Source organism: Dendroctonus ponderosae, unplaced genomic scaffold (assembly GCF_020466585.1).
Source record: "Dendroctonus ponderosae isolate FM_Combo_2020 unplaced genomic scaffold, Dpon_F_20191213v2 Dpon_F_20191213_1, whole genome shotgun sequence".
In the NCBI taxonomy this organism is placed as follows: domain Eukaryota; kingdom Metazoa; phylum Arthropoda; class Insecta; order Coleoptera; family Curculionidae; genus Dendroctonus; species Dendroctonus ponderosae.
The window spans coordinates 62193928-62215131 of NW_026017110.1; the positions used below are offsets into that span (position 1 = coordinate 62193928).

The following is a 21204-nucleotide window of genomic DNA, read 5'->3' on the forward strand; positions in this document are numbered from 1 at the left end:
TACAGCTTGAGCCTAAGTGTGTCGCAGGATACCCTCTAGGTGATAGTTCTTGATAAATAATTCGTTCTTATTGCGAAATAGAAGCACTATTTATCAATCTGTAATAAAAGACGTGAGGAAATTCTGTCTTGTTTAAAGACAATAATTTTTGAGGCGAAATACCCAAAAAGAAGTTTGTAAAAAATGAATCCGCCTCAACAATATAGAACTTATCTAGTACAGGGATCTTGGAAACCACAGCAGATTCAACGAAGGATACATTGACAAAGAATTGTAGTTTGTAGAACGAATTTTATTATTCTAAAATTTGGCAGGTAAGGAAATATACGAGAAAACGTGATTTATGGCACATTTTTAAATGAATCTTAGTTCCCCCAATATTCCAAATAACAACATAAATTCGAAACTTTTCTTCCAGGGGATGTTTGTACATGGTTCCGAAACAAATGCCCACAAGACCCCCCTTATAAAATATGATGCGCCGATGAAACTCGATTTATAAACTGTGGAATGTCTAATCCACACAATGAACATATTTGGAATCAAACAAATCCTCACCACTTTGAGCAAAAGAGAGCACACATTAAATTTGGATTTAACGTTTGGTGCGGCATGGCATGGTGGGCAAAAATTATTGGTCCATTTATTTTTGAAAGCGCCTTAAATGGAAGAAATCTTCTGAAAATTGTGTTGGAGGACTTTAGAGATCAAGAAACACGGCGTAATGTGTAATGGTTTCAACGTGATGGAGCCCCTTGCATAATTTTGTCCAAGTGCGGAATCATTTGGACGAAGAATTTTCTGACGCTTGGTCCTATTTTATGGCCACCTCGATCACCGGATCTTTCAGTTGTAGATTTTTTTGTGGAAAGCCAGAAAAACACCGTCTATAAAAATAAAGATGGCAATTTAACTGAACTTAAAGAAGCTGTTGTTAGAACATTTGGAATTATTGATGGTCGGTCAGTTTGAAAAGCAACTTATTCAGTTTTGAAGCGCTGCAATGTTTGCATTGATAATAATGGGGGACTTTTTGAAAATATCTTGCAATAAAAATTATAGTTTGCAGCGTTCAATTTTAATTCTTATTAGTATGTTTCGATTTTTGTAATAAACGCATTACACGAGCTGCCGTCTTAATTAAAATAAAATTATTACCAGTTTTAGGGTAGTTAATTGGCAAAATAAACATTGAATGCAATTTACAAAACTTTCCTATAATAATGTTTTCCGGTCAGACTAATACTGACTGAACTAGGAGTTATTTAAAACCGTCAAAAGTTAGTTTTCTTCGAACATTTCCTGACTCGTGTCAAACTTTGAAAAAAATATATCAGTTTCGAGCAGAGCATTCAAAAATTCAATTCTTTGTCCATTTAACCTTTTTAGTATTTGCTATCATTTCCAAGATCCCTGAACTACTCATCCAAAGAAACTCACCCTGTATGTAAAAAATTGACTTTCGGTATAACAAAAAACAATTTTTCGCAAAACAACTCTCTTCAGATCCCAGAAAAGAAAATTTCCAGAAGCATACGGCTAGTGATGAGCAAAGCAAGGCCAAAATCAACACTTTCATAGTCTTGGTCTTGGTGTTGCTCTTGTTCTCGCTCATAGAATTTTGATCTTGATCTTGCGAGCTAATGTGCTTCTTAATCTCAATTTTGCGCTAGCATTTCAAGTCTGAGTTGCTCTTCGCCTTGTAAGTTTGCAAGTGTTGCTCTTGAGTAGATCGACAAATTAAATATAATTATTTCCTCAATACCCATACATAAATCGAAGTTAAATCTTGGACTTTCAGGACATGATATTGATGACAGTCTCACGTCTCACGCTATCATCTAAATAGCAATTATTTCTTCCACCGACTGTAGTACTAATCCAAGTTTGAATTTTGATTGCTATTGTATAATTCACGTGAAGCATGAGGTGATTTGCGATATCAGGTGCAAACTTTTCAAATCTCCTAGGTAAAAGAATTCCCCTCTAGGTAAACCGCTAACTGTTTATGTTGGTACATTTTACCTTTACACTACACAGGCAGTACCAGAGTGAAGTGCATAGTGAAAGTACCGTAGACGTAAAAATAAAAATCGCTATAGCAATGACAGTGTAAATGAGAGAACATCTTCGTTTTGCTGGACGCTCGTGTGAAAATTACTACAATTAATACGACAGTACTTCGCAGGAAAGTCTGTTAAGTCGGTCTTCAGAATTCGGTACTGCTGTGCTTCCTATGTAAGTAACGTATCATTTTACTTTATAATTTTAAAAAGTTTTCCTTTTGATTAGCTTTTCAATACATTTTCATTACGATTTATCTCTAAAATTAATTCATTCTTTTAATCAACAAAATTTAAAATTTTCCTAATTAACTGTTTGCTTTTATGATGAGAAAGCGGTTTGCCCACAGTCATTTTCCTTGATTCAGTACCGATCAGATAATATATCCTTTTAGGGAACAAGTTGCTAAAGAATTTACCGACAATATCATGAGAACGTTTTATTGATTGTAAAAATAGATTGAAGTCCATCCTTTCATTTTTGGTGCTGAAACTTTTAAATTTAAACAATAGCATGGGTTGCGAAAACGCATTATTGTTCTCGTCAGCATTAATATGCAGATTAAACCATTTTACACTGCGGTATGTTTGGTACAAAAATGCTAATACCTAGGGATCTGAAATATTCGGATTAATTTTTACATGCCGGAATAAATACGTTGGCATGGTATTGAATTAAATGCGTTTTATCTGGAAAAGCTGCAGACATTGCAAACTGAGTCTCATCAACTGACCTGAATCTTGTCAGGTTCGTATAATAAAATTGATTCAAATTGAAACATTAAACATGTTTCTCTTCCATATTTTCCCAAGCCATTTGATCAATTTTGTTCCATTAGCATGGTAGTAAAATGACCGAGCTTTACATAAAACATCGATAGGCTATAATTGACCGTCATACGTATCGTTTATTGAAATAATTGATACTCTTCATCAGCAGAAACTTGTTTTATAAAATATACAAGCAGGAAAATCGATTGTGTAATAATGATTTTGGTGATGCGGCTTGATTCGTTCGGAATATTAATTCACATTAAATCCGCTGAACATATTAAGTCGTTTGTCTCGAAGAAAAGTTCCTAAATTTGCGCAAATATACCGGGAAGAATTCCTCCCAGAACGTTCCTGCTAATAAAAATTGCCTTCGTTCGGCATTAGATTAAAACGCTATTCTTTTGGATGACGCAAATTGCTTTATAATCATAGTTATTCTGACGAGGCCCACTAAAACGATACCGTTAAAGTAAGACGTTTGCTATCAAGAGAGACATTTTATTTAGATTTGTTTTTTTTCTCAAATCATCATCCTTTCTGTGGCAGTTTATTGCCTTGCCATTGTTCGAACAACGCAATTTTTCTAGGGTACTCATAATTTGCAGTATTTCCATAGTGACAACGTAAAAACGGTTATATTTGATTGCATTTCGTCTCGGAATGTAAACCGTAAATATTTGCGAGGTTATTCTTAATTACTATTATTGACCTAGCCCCTAAAGTTTCTCCGTTTAATGAATCTAGAAATGCGAAGTATCGAAAAATGTGAAAGTCTATGAGCAAAGAAAATAATAGCAATGCGATAGGCTATGGCTCTTTTATTGGTTTCTTAAATTCTATAAAATTAGACATGCTTCCAACTGTTTAACGTAACAAATGTGAAAAAATATTTTAAAAAGTTAATATTTTAAATCAAAGCACAACGTGAATGAACAGTCGGTGAAACTAGACTTTATCGCATTAAGAAACTTCCCATTAAATTATGTCCAGTCTGAACACCTGTAGAATGTCTTATCAATTATTTAATATTTGCAGTTCAATGTATTTGACCTTAAAAGAATGAAGAGGAAAAAAGTGAAAACGTTGCCATCGGTAAGATGGCAAGTGTGGAACCTGCGGCATTCACACTGCCTCTCGACAAAGTATTTGCATTTCGGAAGACGCTGATGGTCACTTTCATTTTCGTTAACTCTTCTTAAAAGGAACCACACCTTTCGTGAAAGTTGCTTCTTTTAAGGAAGGATGTCGGATGTTAATTACACGATCCTACATCTCATAAGGAAATTTATGGGTTTCTTGACACAGCGCAACATTCTACTACGGCAAATTTTATAGCAATTGTTCAAAGAAAACAGTTTCCGCGGTTAAACCATATATCCTAATTTGCAATAATTGTTGCTGTCTTCTAACACATACGATTTTGGAAAGATAATCGACTTCACTGCCGTCGCAACTATCAGAGTGTGAAAATCGTGCTCAGATAGTTATAAGCAGACGTAAATTGTTCTTTCGGTCGCTTACATTGATAAAAGTTCATTTTCACTCGAATTGTTCTATGCCACTTCATCAGAGAAGTAATTTAATATTTTTTGCTTAAATCAAAGACATTTATTTGCAGAAGAGTTATTTTCACTTACTCACTTCAGTCATCACAGTAGAAGGAACAAACATATCCTTTCACTAATTAAGACTTGGTTATATTTTGCGCATAATCTAAATACCGGCTGCGTTTTTACTGTCTTCATACAGGTACTTACGGTTTGCGGTTTGTCTTTGAACAATTTAACTAATTTGCAATTTAATTTCTGTAAGGTGATCCAGATGTTTGGTTTCGTCCAAAATATCAATAAAATTAAAAGTTATTTGTTGTTATGTGTAAATTTACAAGTAGAACTCATTGTCAACGTGTGGGAACTTGACCGAAAAAGTATGTAAATTTCAACAAATTAAGATGCACACAGTATAGCCCATAAGTGAAAATGGCCCAAAGGAAATTTTAATCAAATTTAAATTCGTCGCGCACATTACCGCAACTTAAATAAATGTATAACTTTCGGAATCGCATACTTGCATAGTTAATTAAAATGAACTTTTGCCTATAAAACCGCAGGGCCAATTGAATTGATATTCTCCCAAAACAAAAAACGACTAACATTGTTGGTTCCAGTCTAAATTAATTTTATTATGGTACTTTATGCGGTCATGTTCCAATTACTTGCATTGTAATTATGTTTATTTTACTTTGTAATTGAATCCTAAATTATTATTTAATAAAGTCAATGTACATGTAGTCTGGTTGCAGCTAATTCAAGAGAAGCGGAACCGATTCTACTGTTTAGCATACGCCTAAATGCGTGGGTATCTAAAGGAGGCTTTCACATCAAACATGTCCTTGTTTTAGAATATGCATCTTAGAAAAGAAATTTCAAGTAATGGGCAATATTGGCAGTCAAACGTCACAGATCAGCGGTAACCGCTTAGAAGTGCTGCGACAGCAACCTCAACTTCTTAAGCCTTATCCTAAGGTTGTACCTCCGGTTAAAGTACTCCCTGATCCAGAATCCAGGCAACGCCTCCGGCAAACAAATAATGGAGATATACTGCAGTCAGGGGGTACATTAAGCGGTAGGCATCAAGTGCCTTTGCGAAATGTAGGTGCACTTTGCTCATTTTTTCGGGACTCAAAATCACCTGCCAGTGTTTTGTAGGGAACGTCTCGGCCTCACTCAGCGGCCCAGAGGTTCTCTCTGCAAAGAGAAGGCAACAAAACAACTGCCCAAAGCAAACACTATGCATCTAGTCAAAACCAGCTTAACTCCCAAGTTAAGTCATACAAATCAGAGCCAGATTTGCGAAATTCCTCCAACGTGATCCATGAAATAAAGGAATATCGAGCCAAAAAGAAGTATAAAGCCCCAGCTCCACCTAACCAGCGAAAAGAGGTAATTTATTTGTTTCTCACATAGAAAACCTCAAGCTCATATAATGTACATACTTAAGTCATATATTAACGCGTTCATTTCAATTTCTTGCACCGGAATTTAAGATATATGAATATTATATTTCTTGCGCTCTACTAAAGCCGCTGCCTTCGTCCGCGGCAGTTGAGTGAATCAACGCACACATAAATCTTCATTAGATGAGTTTCTATTTCCGAAAAACAATTCTCCTAATTTTTAGGAGAAGTCATCTAGCTGGGACGATGACGAGAGTGGAGAATTCACACCTCGTCGAGCTCGTCTGTTTAAAACCAGGGTAGAAACGAAAAAAGAATCTAGTTACACAAATACCGGCATTCAAACAGCGGAAAATAACTCTGACATAATAGAAGAAAAGATACTAGCCAGTCACATTCCAACCAACTATGCCCGACCTAACAGAATATCATTACCAGAGTTTGGTTTAATGGAGTCGAGTGAATTCAAGGAAGAACTAAAGCAAGTAACTAGTAAGCTAAAAGAGGCGACTTCAGTACACGAACCAATCGACGGATTTAAACTATCAAACGAACATTTTAAATTGCAATCAACCATTGAACAAGATGCTGAGGGCGATAGAAGATTAATTCGGGGAGAACCATCTGGGAAAGAATCTTCCACACCTGAGCTATCGCCGAACTTGCGAGCAATGGATAACCAAAAACCGAGGGAGTTCTACTTTGGGATGGAAAGAGAGGATTCTGACGTGTCCAGTAGTTACCAGGCTGAAGAGGAGGACGATGAATCCACAATTGCTTTGCGCTTACGCCCAGTGTTACCTAGAAAACCTCCTCAAATTCCGCATTTTTCCCCATCTGCGGCATGGAGACTGCTGAATGCTCGAACGCAGGATTCAGGAATATCTCCTGAAGCTCGACCTCCAGTATGTTCGTCTTGGACGCCTCAACAGGACTTAGAAGATGATTCTAGCTTGGAAGAGCTAAGGCGAGAACTTCCCAAGTCAGTCCATAGGCACCGACCACATATCTTCAGCTTATCCTTGCCAAGAGACCTACAGCCCGCTTCTTTCACCACGCTTGCTTCAAACAAACCTGGCGTCAGCAGCTTGAGAAAACTTAAGCGTTCTGTATCGGGGGTATTAAATAATTTGTCACCCAGGCGAGAGCCCGAGCAACGAACATTTCCAAAGGATCAAGATGACGCTAACTGGTTCTTGAGCAGATCGGCCCCAAATTCCATAAATGAAAATTCTCTGGATATTCCCGAAGTATCATTCTCCCACATATCAACCACCTCCAGATTGATGTATTTGCCTGAAAACATCGGCGACTCGCCACAAAATGACTCAAACAAGTATCAGTTATCAGCATTTTCAAAATCATGCGAGGAACTTAAAATGCCAGAGTCGTTGAGGGATTCCAAGTCAATTTTGGAGCCCATATGGTCGAAAGACGCGCCATTGAGGAAGCCGCGGAAGTTCACCTTTCAAAGCACTGTTCGGCAAATTGAACGCAAAAAAATGGCTGAACGATTATCGAAAGAAGCGGAGAAAAAGGAAAATCAGAGACTTAGGGAATTAGAAGCCATGAGAAGGGTGGAAGAGGAATTTCAAAAAAAGCGTGCCAAGTAAGTAAGGGTGATTTGGAAAGCCCCGATTTTTACCGAGCATTTTTTTTTTTTAGGGAGAAGGCTAATATTCGGCATCAGTTAAGGCTGTATGCGATGGATGAGACTCAGTGGACAAGCCTGCCATTCGAAGTTAATGATGTTAAGCTTGAGGTGAGTGACTGAAAGGAACATATGAATCTACTGGCACTGTATTGGTCTTTAGGAGCGGCAAGAACCAGAAGGTGCCCTTTCTTCCTCTGCTTCGTCGCCAATCTTGAACCCAAAACTCCAAGATCCGGGCAAGCAAAGTAATGCACTTGAAGCAAAAAAAATTACTCAGGTTACCCAAGAACTGTCTGAGTATAGACAAATACAAAGGGATTACAAGGAATATAGAGGCGTAACGAAGTTTAGTACCGACAATCGAGGATATAGACAAACGACTGTGTATCCAGAAATTACATGTAATATGCCAAGTGCAAAAGGTTAGCCCATAATTTGCTGGTTTCCAAACAAACATTTATTAAAGCAATTTCGTTTAGTTGCAGGTTCAAATTTTCAACGTGGCAATTACAGGAAAGACTTCGCCTTTGGAATGAAAAGTTCAAAGTCAGTCGACAGTAACTACTCTGAAGACTCTCCTAAATATCGTAATAAGTTTTCTCCAATTACAAGGTTTTAACCCCAAACACCCATATACTAAAACTCCATGTTATAAAGGATTATCACTGGATAATAAAGTTACTAAAACTTATATGCACTGATTTTTTTTGTTCTTATCCTTCTACCTCGCATGTTCAATCAATCATCTGCAGGTGTATTGAAAAAAAATTGTGAATGAAAGTGAGTATTTTTCGGTACTTTTATGCGTGAACAATGCAGTCCTTGCTGTTCAATAGGGTAAAATTAGAAGCCATTTAATTTCAATAATTATTTAATTCTACCCATTTCAATCTCATTTACAGTCTAGAATGGATTTCTATATCTGTGAGACAAATTGAATTTTTTTCACAAATAAATTGATATAAATACAGGTTAAACATATAATCTCGAGTGGAGTATTACATGTTTTACATGTTGCAATTATTTAAATTTGACTTACATTCGAGCTTATATTTATTATTTGTATCAGTGGAAGACTCAATTTTAGTATGTATATAGCATAGATTTTCTTAGAAATATCAATAGAATATATTAATTAGCCACCAATAATACAATACATAAGTTACGAGTAAATTGCATTATATTTCAGAGGCAATAAGCATTACAAAGGATTATTAATTATGTATTGGATTGTTGGTGGATGTCGTTTTAGCCTAAACGGAACGCACGCTCTTAGTTGCAGTTTTGACGTCGGCAATACATTTATTTTAAAATACCGTTAAATATGTTAAATTATTACCTAGAAAAGTATAAAGGGTAAAAAATAATAATCAAGGACAATAACGATAAATTCAAACGTACTCGCGTTATTTATAATAAAATATCTAAGGTAAGTCCCGATCTAATTCTTTCATTTACTACTTTTTTTTTATAACAATAGGCCTATTTCCGATCTCATATAAAATTATCAGATAACATTTAAACATTCACTTAATGTGAGCTATACCTTCGACTATGTGGACCATCGAATAATTTTCTATACAATTGCATTAATTAATGTATTTTTTAATTTAAAATTTTCAATAATTACTAAAGTATTTAAATTTAGCTCGGGTCGCTTGTTGTAGATAACAAGGGTTTTGTCAGTAATTACAAAGTGATTTGGTGTTCAGAATTCTCATAGCAAGATATTAGCCAAAACGAATCGTGAAAAATATTATTCAGCAGTTAAGAATTTCGGCTGTTTAAATCATATGTCCGCATAACAATGGATATTTGCATTAATTATGCCAGTGGCTATTTTTTTCTAACTTTAGAAGAATCCTTAAGCAAGGAACAATTTGATTTGCCTCCTATTTCCTAGGTATCGATTGTAAATGAAGTCGTTAAGCCAAACTGGATTCTACAAGCAATCAACCAAATTGAACTGTTTACATCTCAAATTAAATATTGTGAAATTGCTAGTAATTGACTGCACAGAAGTTTAAAATTTTCCTAAACGACAAGCGAGATTTTGAAACTTGAGAATAGACCTTTAGTTGATTTAACAAACCTATTTTAATTATTGCCTTACTTCACTAATCTAATATCATTCTATAAATGCTATGCTTACAAATATATAGTTGGTGGAGTAGTGCGATACTTTGTAATAGAGCATTTCAACTAGCTAAATAAATACTACTTCGCTTGTTTCGCCTCTTTTTTTACTAAAGTTTTTGAAAATAAACAGTGATTTTAAGCGAAGTGATTTATTTTAGCTAATTACAAATATATGCTAAAATAACTTAACTGCTAACTTTGAACGACGAGTGAACTAAAATGCAATACAGCAAAGTACGATGTGAAAAAACGTAGCATTTAAATACCGTTTAATGCAATTTACAGAAAGTCACGATTTTTAGAAATTCATCGCATATGAGGCATACTAAACATAAATTACCAACTTTTTTGAGAACAACATACTGAAGTTCCAAAAAATCCCATAAAGCATTTTACAATGAGTGTTTTTACCTGGATAATGATAACTGGTTGCGAAACTTTTCAAATATGTGAATTTCAAATACGGGACAACTAAGAAAGAAAATATGGTTTTGAATTCAATTAATTTGTAATACTCAAAGCTTACGACGAATAGTTTGTATACAATCGATTTATTTTAATGATGGATGAAGATGTACATGGGCCAGAGATAATACAGTTTACATACACATTTAGCACGGATTAATGAAGGTCGATATTTACGCTGGAATTGTCAACAATTTAAAATTTTAATTCATTGAATTTTCAATATTTTCATTTATAAAGATTATTAAAACTTAACGCAAAAATTCAAGTGTTTCTCCTATATACAAAACAAATTACGTATCTAGCTACAACGTCATGATATAAATCATCACAGTTAATATTTAACCATCTAAGTTTTTGGTTTTTCAAAGATTATGTTTGCTTGAAGTAATTGGTAGATAATATGCTGATATTAAAGTCGTTGGCCACAAGAAAATAATTGATTGTTATAGATATTGAAATGTCGATTGAGCTTTGAATTATAAGAGAAGTATTATTAAAATTTGGTGAAGTTTGACGAAAAACATGCACAACATTCAGTTAAATTAACGCTTAGATTAAAATTAGGTAGTAGTGTTCTTAATAATTACAGTTACGTATAATGCTCCGTGTAGAAACAAGTTAGTGGATTTATTACATATACAGTTTACAACCTTATTTATCAATGAATACTTTCGAATTGGTAGGGTGAAAAACTACACATTGACACCGAGACACGAACAAGTTTTTCATCAGAAACATAAAGTTGAAAATCCGGTTTCAATTTGAAAGCTGATAAGTATATTTGTTTTTCATCGTACCAATTAGTTCTTCGGCAAGTAATGTTATACTTGCTATACAGTTAGGAGCATTGCATATGGAAATGCAACAATCATCATCGTCCTACACACAATTGAAAACACACTCGTCGAATTATGCATACCTTACAAGATTAAACTGTTGAATATTGTAAAAAGTTACATACAAACAATACGTACAAATATAAAAATTGCAAAAACACTTTTAAGTTATTATTGTCGCTCTCATTCATTCTCCTTGAAAATCCACAATTCCTTTAAAAAATACTGATCTTTCTAAATAATACTTATGGATTTTTCTACACACTCAGTAATATTTACATGTATATGATATTTAATTTAATAGTGGATTACATTCATAGGTTTGACGCCTAATAGGGGCGAGGGCAAAACGGGAGTCAACCAACTTCCCTGTAGTTCCACTTTCATTTCAACAATTTTCCTAGAGAACCCTGACTTTTAGGTAGGTAACTAGCAAGACATTAATCAGGGAGCCTCAGTTTCGAAAGCAAACAGTTCTTCAAAATTAATTTGCTTACAAATTTTCCGATAGGAAACTTGATAGTTGAACCCAACACTATTGCTGTCAGAGTCAGAACTGAAGATCGCACTATATAATAAGAAACGAATTGTGCACATTTAAAGGATTCTCTAAATAAAATGATATGAGCATTTTATTTGTATACCTATCATATAGCGAATGCTACTGTTACAAAAGTTACTACTTAATTATACAGCCCTAATCGTACATTCGATCACGACACCGGATCAGATGATAGTAGGCAAATCACGACGCAGAAAAGCAGCGTCAAAAATTGTGCAGACTTTAGCGCAGTTCCTTTACCACAGATATGAATTTCTATTTCCTGTGCGTAGAATAATGCGTCAATGTACGACCAAAACCTTATCAAAATACTGTTGCCATTACTTACCTCTGGGTGGTAATTGATGCACTTAGGAGGCCTCTTTCTATATAAAGTAGGCCGAGGGCGATGGGTACACCCGTTTTGATCTCGTGACTCGTAGGCCAGTTCCTGAGGTGTGATACTCAGCTGCTTACTACCACATGGACACAAAGTATCAACCACCAGCAGGATCAGATTGCTGTGCGGAATCTTCTGAACACTGAATGGCCTGGTATGGATAAATAGATAATCAGGTTCCACTAGAAATAAGCTCAAATGCACATACCTTTCACAACCAGTGACATGACAATTAGTTAGCTTTCCTTTGAGCGGGTTGTTCTGCCCGCTAGTGTTTAGTCTTTCGGGCTGCAGGACGTACAATTCGACCTTACGGTCACACGGCCTCGTGCCCCATTGGCCCAAATCAACGCCTTCAAGAGGATCCGATTCAAACGGAGGCACAAAACCCACTGGGGGAGCTGGCATTGGATGCTGCTCGCTGAGCAAATCATCCCCTATGGGATATTCGTACTCGTAGTTGATTGGTTCTAGTAAAATTTCAATTTGCAAACAATCTTCCCACTATTAAGCTTCTATACCTTCTTCATCCTCTTGAGAGTATGCTAAGGCTGTACCGTAGGCAGTCTGCAGATGGGAAATCAACACAGCTAGCGTTTGAATAGTAAACTTTAAAAGAAGGTTAATAACTCCAGTGGATTTGAGGTTGGTCGCTCTGCCGCTGAAGGAATACTTGCTATTTGAGCAATATCCTTGATAGTCATATACAGAAACCTTCTTGTAAATCCGATCTTGTACCAGCGAATCCATGATAGTCCCGTCAATCTGCCCAAAGAACCTTCCAGTATGTTCGTTGTTTTCGGAGATAATTATAAACCCATTATTGTCCAAAACGTAGCAATCCAGGGTATTGCTGGCACATGTTTTCTTGCATGTCGACGTGCACTGAAAAAGTTGGGTCAAATATGATAAACATCTAATTCCACCCTCATACCTTGGAAGTGATATTTTGAAAATGTGAAGCAATAGAAGACTGCACGTATTGAAGACCAACCACAGCAGCTGGAGCTCGATGACTACTGGATTCAATAAAAACAGCGTGCGTTGCAGTCAGCAACGTGCGTTCTGGAACTGGAGAACCCGGCGGCCCCTCAGCAAATGGTACGGAGAACACAAAGCTTTCCGGTTCAATAGCATGTTGATCTACTGCTCTTTGATACCAAGACTCGTCAATAGCTCGTGCGTTGTTTTGTCCAAATGGTCTAAAATCAAACCAATTGATAACTGTAAACTTCAAGCTTCCTGCAATGACTTACGGGTCATCATTATCGGTATTAGTAAAGTTGCTCCATCTGAGCAGTCCACTACGCGTCGCCACAAACCATGTAGTGCTTCCAAAAATGTCGTATCCTTGGCTGCAAGTAAAGTTGAATTAAAATCGATCCGTGACGGGGTATAAGTAGATAGTAAAAACCCTTAGTAAATTATCAGAAAATTCGACATCATGTCATTTTCACCCATTAAAGCTACATTGAAAGGAATTGTTTGCTATTTCTTAAAAATCTTTCATATGGGTGATAAACTAAGGCAATCAATCAGGGCTGACCGCATGTCCAGGCTTTAACATCTGAACAATTATTTATCGGCTTTTTCTACATATAAATTAGACTCTTCGTGAAGCCACCAGCAAAAGCAATTTTTTTGACCAAGAAATCATATTTGACTGCCTCCAAATATGTTTCCTTAACTTACCAAGCTCCAGTTAGCTATTTATTTAAGGGGAAAAGAAAAAATTCTAGCGGCATCTTAAACATGTTGACTAACTAGGAATTCCAACCGCATTGATACAGTCCAATATTATGGGGTCTTTTCAATGTCTTAAACTAGTGCAGCCAGTCAAAAACAATATAATGAAGTGCGGCAATTGAAGATTTTATATGAATCAGACATCGCACTAACAAACTAAGTAATTGCGTTGTAAATTCATCGCAGAAAATATTTTTAAACGTTCATATATTGCATTTGCTCGCTCTAGTGAATTAAATATAAAAATAGTCAGGGTGGATAGACTGACTATAAGTATTATGTATCGCATTTCATAACACGGGACGAAACACCAACAAGAACAAAGCAATTAAAAATTCATTATCAGCGTTGAAACTGAAAATAATTCTAGTCAGTCTTATTAAGCCCTATTAATCAAGCTATGCCATCTTAAGACAAATAACAGCTAATTCAAAATCATTAGTAGACTAATAACATTCGATGATCTTATAGCATTTGTTGGTGGCAATTGATGAAATGTCTACGAATGATTCCAAACTAGATCAATTCAATAGTTTGAAAATATCCACCTATCAAATCTAAAAACGAACGGGTCATGGTCAATGAAAATGTTTACCTTTGCAATTGTACCAAAAGTGTGCCAATAGGGCTAATGTGCAGAAAATTAATTAGTAAAGTGTCAACATAAGTAACAAAAAGTGCAAAACATTAGTGAAAGAAATTCTTAACAAATTTCACGTAGCATGCCTATTGTAGCTTATCTCGAATACTTACTGCTTGTCTTCCATTCTTGGTCTATGCTTTTCCAAACTTTCCGTGACCATGGCGTCCAAAACTAAAGACTGCGTTAATGTTTTGTCACCTGAGAAGCAAAAGATCAAATATTTGCGATTCAATCAGTTCAATAATCTCTCTCCGCTACTGATACTTACAATAATAAGAATCTTTTTCTTGCTTGGTTGAGTAGTGGTGATGTTCCCGTTCGCGTTGTTGAGGAGAGGCTCGCGGTCTTAAAGACATCCACTTCCATCCAGGTCTTCTGCTTCTTGAAAGAAAATGCAGCACTCTTTCCTCGGCTGTCTTGAACCACTGTTCGCCTGAAGTTCCACTCGTATACTCGCAATAGACCCTTTAAGACAGTGTTTTTAGAAATACATTGATGCAGTTATTAAAAATGCTTACCAATCTGGATGAACTCTCCATTTGTTGCCTTTGAGATAGTCAGTGACTGAAAATATGGAATAAGAAATTCACTTGGTCTATAACGGGTTAAGATTTTACCATTTTTCTGACTGTGCTTGATTTCTTGCTCAGCAAGCAATTCGAACATGCCGTACCCTTCGGGAATAGCTAGCCCGAGAGAGAATGGCGTACCTTCGATGGCATTGTAAAAGTATTTATAACGTCTTGTAGTTACCCGCCTCTGAACCAGAAAGTTAATTTTCAAACCAACCGCCTGTAAAAATGAACTCAACTTACCATATCATCATAATGAACCTTTAAAGTAAGCTCAGTTTCACCTTCTTTCTGATTAATCATGTCTTGTCTTAACTAAAAAAGGGCAAATTGTATAATTTTTAAGTTTGCGAATGAATATTTTGCGCTTACATCAAGTAGCGCGCTGTGATTCTCCCGCGGACCGTTTTCATTTTCGACAAGTTCTACCTCAGATAAATCAACCGATAGATATTGCGGTTCTAATGTTTGCTCATATTTTTCACTGACCCGCTGGAAAAAATCGTGATTAGAACCTGTGAATACAAACAATAAATAAAAGTTTTCCGGAGTTATAAGCCGTTGAACATTGGAAATGCGGAGAACAGTATCGTAGGCCTTCGATCAGTGAACGAAACGTTAAGTAGCAAGTCCAGCTTATAAGTCTGGAAAACTCTTCAACTGCTATCTTGAGCGGCCCTTAAAGCGTTCTTAGTTCGCTTACCGGGGGTTTGAGATTGGGGTGATACAGAATGTGCCCGTTATTGTTAACGATAAAGGAGTATCCGTTCGCTCCCAGCTGAAATAAATTTGAAATTTTTATTATCTAGTCGAAGAACTAGCATGTCCAACTTACTTTGTACGGTGGCACCAATTTCCGAATCTCATCGATAGAAACATCGGTACCAACGACTCCAAGAAGATTAGCCAGTCGTACCTAACATCGAAGTCTGTATCATCTGCTCAAAATATCGATGGTTTCACTTACCGTATGGTTTCTTCGATCGAAGACTGGAGCAGTAACAGTAGTCATTAGCTGACCGACTTTGTCGTCGGAAAAACTATCTGCCTGAAAATACTGTGGCTTAAAATCAACTGTTGGGCGCTCAAGATGCACTTACTCTGCCTCCAACATAGGCGGATGTCCAGTGAATAGGGTGATTGTTCTGATACATGACCATCGGTCTTGCCATTACCTCGATGTAATGGAAAACACGATTTTTTATTTCGTCGTAATTCTCAATTTTTGTATAGTAACCTGAAGTAAACGGCGAGTTTTATTGCAGATAAAAAATTAGGAAGCTGTTGCTTACCCTTATTTTCACAAGCCATCCAGTGCATTTCAGCGGCACTTCCAGAGTCTGATCCTATTAGGTAAGTGAATAAACGAACGGGGCGATGAGGGAAGTTGTACAGCTTGAAAATATCTTTGTAACTTGACGGAGGGCCATCAGTGATTAGCATTAAAGCTTGATTGCATTGGCATCCTTGTCCCGTACGGTTGTACTGCAAAACGGCAATTCTTGAATTAGGGTAAAATCCTTTAGCTGACTGGGGAAGTTCCACTTGCCTTGTGCAGTATTTCAAAGCCTGCAACGAGCGCGGAAGAGAAATTTGCTATGTTTTCCTGCTTTATGGTTCCTAGAGAATCCTTTAACCACCTCAAGTTTTCTTGAGTGGCCTAAAAAACAGTACATTCAACCAAAAAACTTGTATGTCTGGTGAGTTTAGCACCTGCACTAGTTGATCCTTAAAACACGGCAGCGTTTCACTGGTGGTATCAGAAAACCGGAAGATATTCACAAAATCGTTGTCAGTTAAAGTATCTAATATAGATTCAACAGTGGCTCGGGCCAAATTAGCTCTGTGCCCCGCCATAGATCCAGAAGCATCCAACAGAATGGCAATATCTTTGGGAGAAGTTGCCGCCCCCACATACCAAGCAGCTGATCGAAAATCGTAGGGTCGCCGTACAGTGTGAGAGTCTTGAACAGTAGATAAATCTTCCGGAGGCCACGAAATTCCGGGATAGCGCCGAAGAAATCCGGTGGAGCTCCCGAAGAATTGCCAAGACAAGGTGGGATCGCCTTCATAATTACTCACAAATAAAGGATCTAAATGAGCTGACCATTGAATGGATCCTCCAACTTCTGGATCTGGCAACCAAAGTTCAGTTAATTGTTTGAAAATTTGCAAGCCACTCACTGACCTGTATCGTATACTCTCGAAGGAGTAAGGACGGTACTAAAGGTCACATTAACAGGTAGATGATCAAAATGCGGGTTCGGAGTGAGTACCAACTCTCGGGTACCATCAGCTGGCCGCCCATCAGGAGCAAAAGCATTTAAGCGCTCAGCATTGTAATATCGTGGAGTTACGCCGTTGTTGTCAGAGCGCCAAGCTAAGGCTGCCTGTTCAGCTGAATCCATTATGCGCTAATGGGACAAACAATGTAGCAACGAAGTCGACAAGTCTCACATTCTTTACCATAACAGCGCTCCTTTTGAAATCCATCATATTCCGAACTTCATTGGCCATTTCGCGAATTAAGATTAATCCGTCTTTTCTCTTTACAGAAGTTTCTACCTCTCGGTATTTCTATAAGTTAATTGAAACGAACTCATTAGGAAACGATGTCATGAAGATGCAGCAATGGAAAACTGGCTCACATATATTTCCCCTAATATTAATTCCTTCTATAGAGGTTCACATAATATTTGCTTGAAACATTTGTTCATGCCCTTAGAGAGTACAAGTAAAGGCTGGGCGATTCGAAATTGGCTTGGCTGGATTCCTTTTTAGGGCCTATTGGGGCTCACTTAGAGAGCACGAGAAAATTTCTAGGCGATATTAACAGTTGAAGATCGAATTTCAACTTTGTTGTTAAGTATTAATCTGAAATGGTCCCATCTTTGATTAGTAGCCTATTGGAATACTTAACCGTTGGAAAAGAAAAATTGCGATTTTTGCTTCAAACTACCGAAAATTTCTATACTAAAAATACTATTCCACAATTTGTTCGTCAAAAGTCAAAGCGGCAATGATGTTTTTAGCATAACAAGTAGATAGACTTTGCCAATAATAACAAGCATTTGTCAAACGGTTTACTTTACCTTGAAAAACATGGTTGCCTTCTGATCTAGTTTTTTGCAAATATCTCATTTACTAATAACTAATTTTCTTAATAATTTTCCTGTACTCCCCTAGACAACACCTCTAGAGGAATGACGCCAATTTTGAATCACCCTGTAGTGAACAGAAGGTGGATCTTATGTTGTTAAACTAATCAACCCAATGGCTAATGTTCTAAGAAACATGTGAGTAGGAGATATGTTACTTACTCGTTTCAATTCGTTCATCTTGGTCATCATTTTACCGTATTCCCACAGGCCGACTCCAAACTGGAGAGCCCAGTTCCTGACTCTGAAGAATATCACGGAATTAAGAATTTTTATAACAATATTCATCGTTAGCGTCCCTGGTTTATGAAAACTGGTGTCAAGTTTAGCGGGTTTGGGACGGTGAACAGAAACTCTTTATTTTCTTGAAAAAGCCTACGTTTCGACTATATATTTAGTCTTCCTCAGGGCTATTCAACATTAAAGGGCTTCATGTCAAGAGAATGACCACATATCCACAAAAAACACGAATTCTGGTTGATAACGCACATAAATACGTTTTTCACGGGCAGACAGACTGGCGATTTCACTGGCAGCACATATTGAATTTGAAATTCAATGGATATGTGGTCATTGTCTTGACATGAAGCCCTTTAATGTTGAATAGCCCTGAGGAAGACTAAATATATAGTCGAAACGTAGGCTTTTTCAAGAAAATAAAGAGTTTCTGTTCACCGTCCCAAACCCGCTAAACTTGACACCTATTTTTATAACATTTGTGTGGCTTCAAGGTTGTTGTAAAAGTAAGGCTCACTTGAGTCGACAGGAAACTAGTAGATTATTGCAACCCGAAAAGCTTAAGTGAAACTGGCGGAAAAAGCAAAATTAATCTGCATAATTCAACAGAGTATGACACTCCATATAACATAAACATGAAATTGTGGAAGTTGTGCTTATAACCGAATATAATTTGAATTGTTCAAAGTGATGAAGCAGGAATGAACACGCTCTGGCACATTTTAGGCAAAAAATACCCTTTTAATTTAAAATCAAATTTATTGGGCCTCAGAAGTAGCCATCGTGAATTGAATTTTTAATGGAACGCCGGCAGAGCGCCTTGGATTATGAAATTTGCATTTATGGCATGATTTTCAGTCGTTCCTTAATAGCTAGCTGTTTCATTTAAGCAAATGCACAATCTACTAATAGATGACACACCGAACACTTAAGCGCTTATATTATTTGATGAATCTTATGCACAATCTACTAGCTAGCATCTGACACGCCGATTACTTCGTGCTTGCAGCAATTTTGAAAAGGCCGAAAATATATTTTGTTAAAGGATATGAACGGAACTTAAATATGGAAAGTTGAGCCGTTCGAAACAGTCGGGAGTCAAGGCGATTTTTGATGAAAAGATTATATAACGACCCTGAGGTAAATCGAACGGTAAGAAAAATCGGCGTTTGTCAAACTTACTCGTTGTGCGGAATGTCCTCGTCTTGTTCAAGGGCCGCGGGCCCTACGAGGGCCAGCAGGATAATCGCAAGTAAAACCATTCTAAGTTAGCCACTTTGAGGGTTTGACTAGTTATACACGCTATTCACTTGATTCACATGATATCCAAGCATTTTGCGGGAATTGTGCTAAATACTCCTACATAGCGAAAATAGCGCGTAGTGAGTAGGAAGAGGAGATTTTTTGGTTTGCTGGCGCGTAGTACACACCCCACGCGACGACGCAGCAAGCGCATACTCAACGTTCTAGTCGATATTACCGCGACCGCGCTTGGATCTCATGCCCTTGCTTCATCCCTTACCTACACACACCTTTCAATTGCACTTATCAATAGGCCAAAAACTCCCCAAGATGACTTATTGCCCAAGCGATTTACCATGCGGTCAATGCCGGGCGCTCGAAAGTCTACAATCAATAGAACGTTAAGCTGTCCAATCGACTCATGAAATCTGAACCCTGAGGTCAAAATCAACTCTCCTAATATCTTAGACGTGATTCTACAATGACAATTGTTGATACTTTGCGTTGCAAATGATGGCCCAATCGCGATTGCTTCGGCGGGGGACAATTACCTGCAAACATTGCGAAAAATGCTCTTTGAAATACAGCCGGTTTATTTGGGGGTTGATAGCATGCTGCCCCTAGGCATTCCTTGCCATTCAGCATAACACGCTTTAAAATGTTGCCCATTTCTTAAGGTAAGCTTGAGCTGGAGCACTGTATATAGAGCATGAAATGCTCGTTTGAGAGGCAAATAACTATAATTGTTTTGCCCGGTTTTTTTTCAACATTTGAGCGACAGATCTCGCGTTGCTATCGTTGAATACATAATTAAAAACATCATGCAGAGCGTGGAACGTATATTAGGAAATCATTGCAGTTTTTGTTTTTTATTGGCAAGAGTCGGCCAAAATATTACGCATTACGCCACTTTTGTGCTCATTTATCAGCATCAGATTGAGTTGGAGCTCTGGATAGAGGATTAAATTGCCCGTTTGAGAAGCAAATAACTGTATTTGTTTTGCGCGTTTTTTTTCAGGGGGAACGTGAGTGCGAAAATACCGGCAGTTTTCACATAAAAGACGGAATTTCATAAGTCGGAAAACAAAATGTCACGCATCGTTCGTTTTTTCTGTGTCTTCCACGTTAAAAATTCATCAGCAACATTTGATTCATCATCTGATCAACCGTCTAAACGTCGGCGAAAGTTAGGTAATTAATTTAAACTATTTTCTATAGCTAGAATATATACTTATTATAGATATTATTGGCCGCAATCCGTTGCCGGCGTTACTGCAAAAATTGCAGCGTCAATGTGTTGCTTTTTGTGGCGCTCTGTGGCTTTTAATGGAAAGCTATATTTTTGTAATATCGTGTTTTTGTGTTCCGCGAAGGCTTTTAGAGCCACCTTTTAGTAGTACCAACAGGACTTTAGTTACTTTGTGCCTAAGAGTAATTTGTGCCTAAGATTAATCCCTAAAATGAAGTGCAATGGAGTGAAAGTGGAAAAGTGGAATTTGCCGGGGTTTTAATGATCATACTTTCTGTGCGAAATTTGGCGCTTTTTGATTAATTTGAATAAAAAAGAATTATTGAGGTTTTTTATCGCATTTAATTAATTAATTTAGAAAATGGCCCTGTATAAACACAAGACATTACAACTGCTGTATTTGACTTGCATTTTTTTGTACCTACCTTTAGTAGGTTCCGTTTCTTAATTCACATTGATGGCTTTGTTTCCATTCACTCTGAGGCGAAAAATTACTAACATATGTTGGCAATTCCAAGTTTATTTC

General features: G+C 37.0%; 2 protein-coding genes across 4 annotated transcripts; one reads left to right on the forward strand and one right to left on the reverse strand.

Annotated features, from left to right (window-relative positions):
- Positions 1-2022: 2022 nt before the first annotated feature.
- On the forward strand, positions 2023-8138 carry LOC109541171. Of its 2 annotated transcripts, none has more exons than XM_019909947.2 (7): positions 2023-2238; positions 5239-5488; positions 5546-5779; positions 6018-7402; positions 7459-7555; positions 7608-7869; positions 7927-8138. In XM_019909947.2, the coding sequence occupies exons 2-7, from the start codon at positions 5270-5272 to the stop codon at positions 8064-8066; spliced, it is 2337 nt and encodes a 778-aa protein (XP_019765506.2). In that variant the 5' UTR covers positions 2023-2238; positions 5239-5269; the 3' UTR covers positions 8067-8138. The 2 variants fall into 2 exon arrangements, with proteins under 2 accessions (XP_019765506.2, XP_019765507.2); XM_019909948.2 differs by having other exon boundaries at positions 7933-8138.
- A 162-nt stretch (positions 8139-8300) lies between these two features.
- LOC109541160 (voltage-dependent calcium channel subunit alpha-2/delta-3) lies at positions 8301-19622 on the reverse strand. Of its 2 annotated transcripts, XM_048670327.1 has the most exons (24): positions 19370-19622; positions 18113-18194; positions 17259-17369; positions 16981-17206; positions 16506-16927; positions 16342-16452; positions 16085-16277; positions 15893-16029; positions 15760-15840; positions 15628-15708; positions 15496-15570; positions 15165-15284; positions 15036-15107; positions 14838-14979; positions 14739-14784; positions 14489-14685; positions 14331-14418; positions 14173-14205; positions 13088-13186; positions 12766-13033; positions 12353-12716; positions 12040-12301; positions 11781-11982; positions 8301-11714 (listed from the first exon to the last, which is right to left on the reverse strand). In XM_048670327.1, exons 1-24 carry the CDS (start codon positions 19447-19449, stop codon positions 11604-11606), a joined length of 3603 nt encoding a protein of 1200 aa, XP_048526284.1. In that variant the 5' UTR covers positions 19450-19622; the 3' UTR covers positions 8301-11603. The 2 variants fall into 2 exon arrangements, with proteins under 2 accessions (XP_048526284.1, XP_048526285.1); XM_048670328.1 differs by lacking the exon at positions 14173-14205.
- Between the last annotated feature and the right edge of the window lie 1582 nt (positions 19623-21204).

Bases quoted from the DNA above. Each gene is read 5' to 3' on its own strand.
- LOC109541171 (XM_019909947.2), top strand. From the start codon at position 5,270: ATGGGCAATATTGGCAGTCAAACGTCACAGATCAGCGGTAACCGCTTA. The intron at 5,780-6,017 runs GTAATTTATTTG...CCTAATTTTTAG, and splicing joins CACCTAACCAGCGAAAAGAG to GAGAAGTCATCTAGCTGGGA. The intron at 7,556-7,607 runs GTGAGTGACTGA...ATTGGTCTTTAG, and splicing joins TTAATGATGTTAAGCTTGAG to GAGCGGCAAGAACCAGAAGG.
- LOC109541160 (XM_048670327.1), bottom strand. From the start codon at position 19,449: ATGGTTTTACTTGCGATTATCCTGCTGGCCCTCGTAGGGCCCGCGGCC. The intron at 14,785-14,837 runs GTAAAATCTTAA...CCATATTTTCAG, and splicing joins CAAGCACAGTCAGAAAAATG to TCACTGACTATCTCAAAGGC. The intron at 12,302-12,352 runs GTATAGAAGCTT...AAATTTTACTAG, and splicing joins CTCTCAAGAGGATGAAGAAG to AACCAATCAACTACGAGTAC.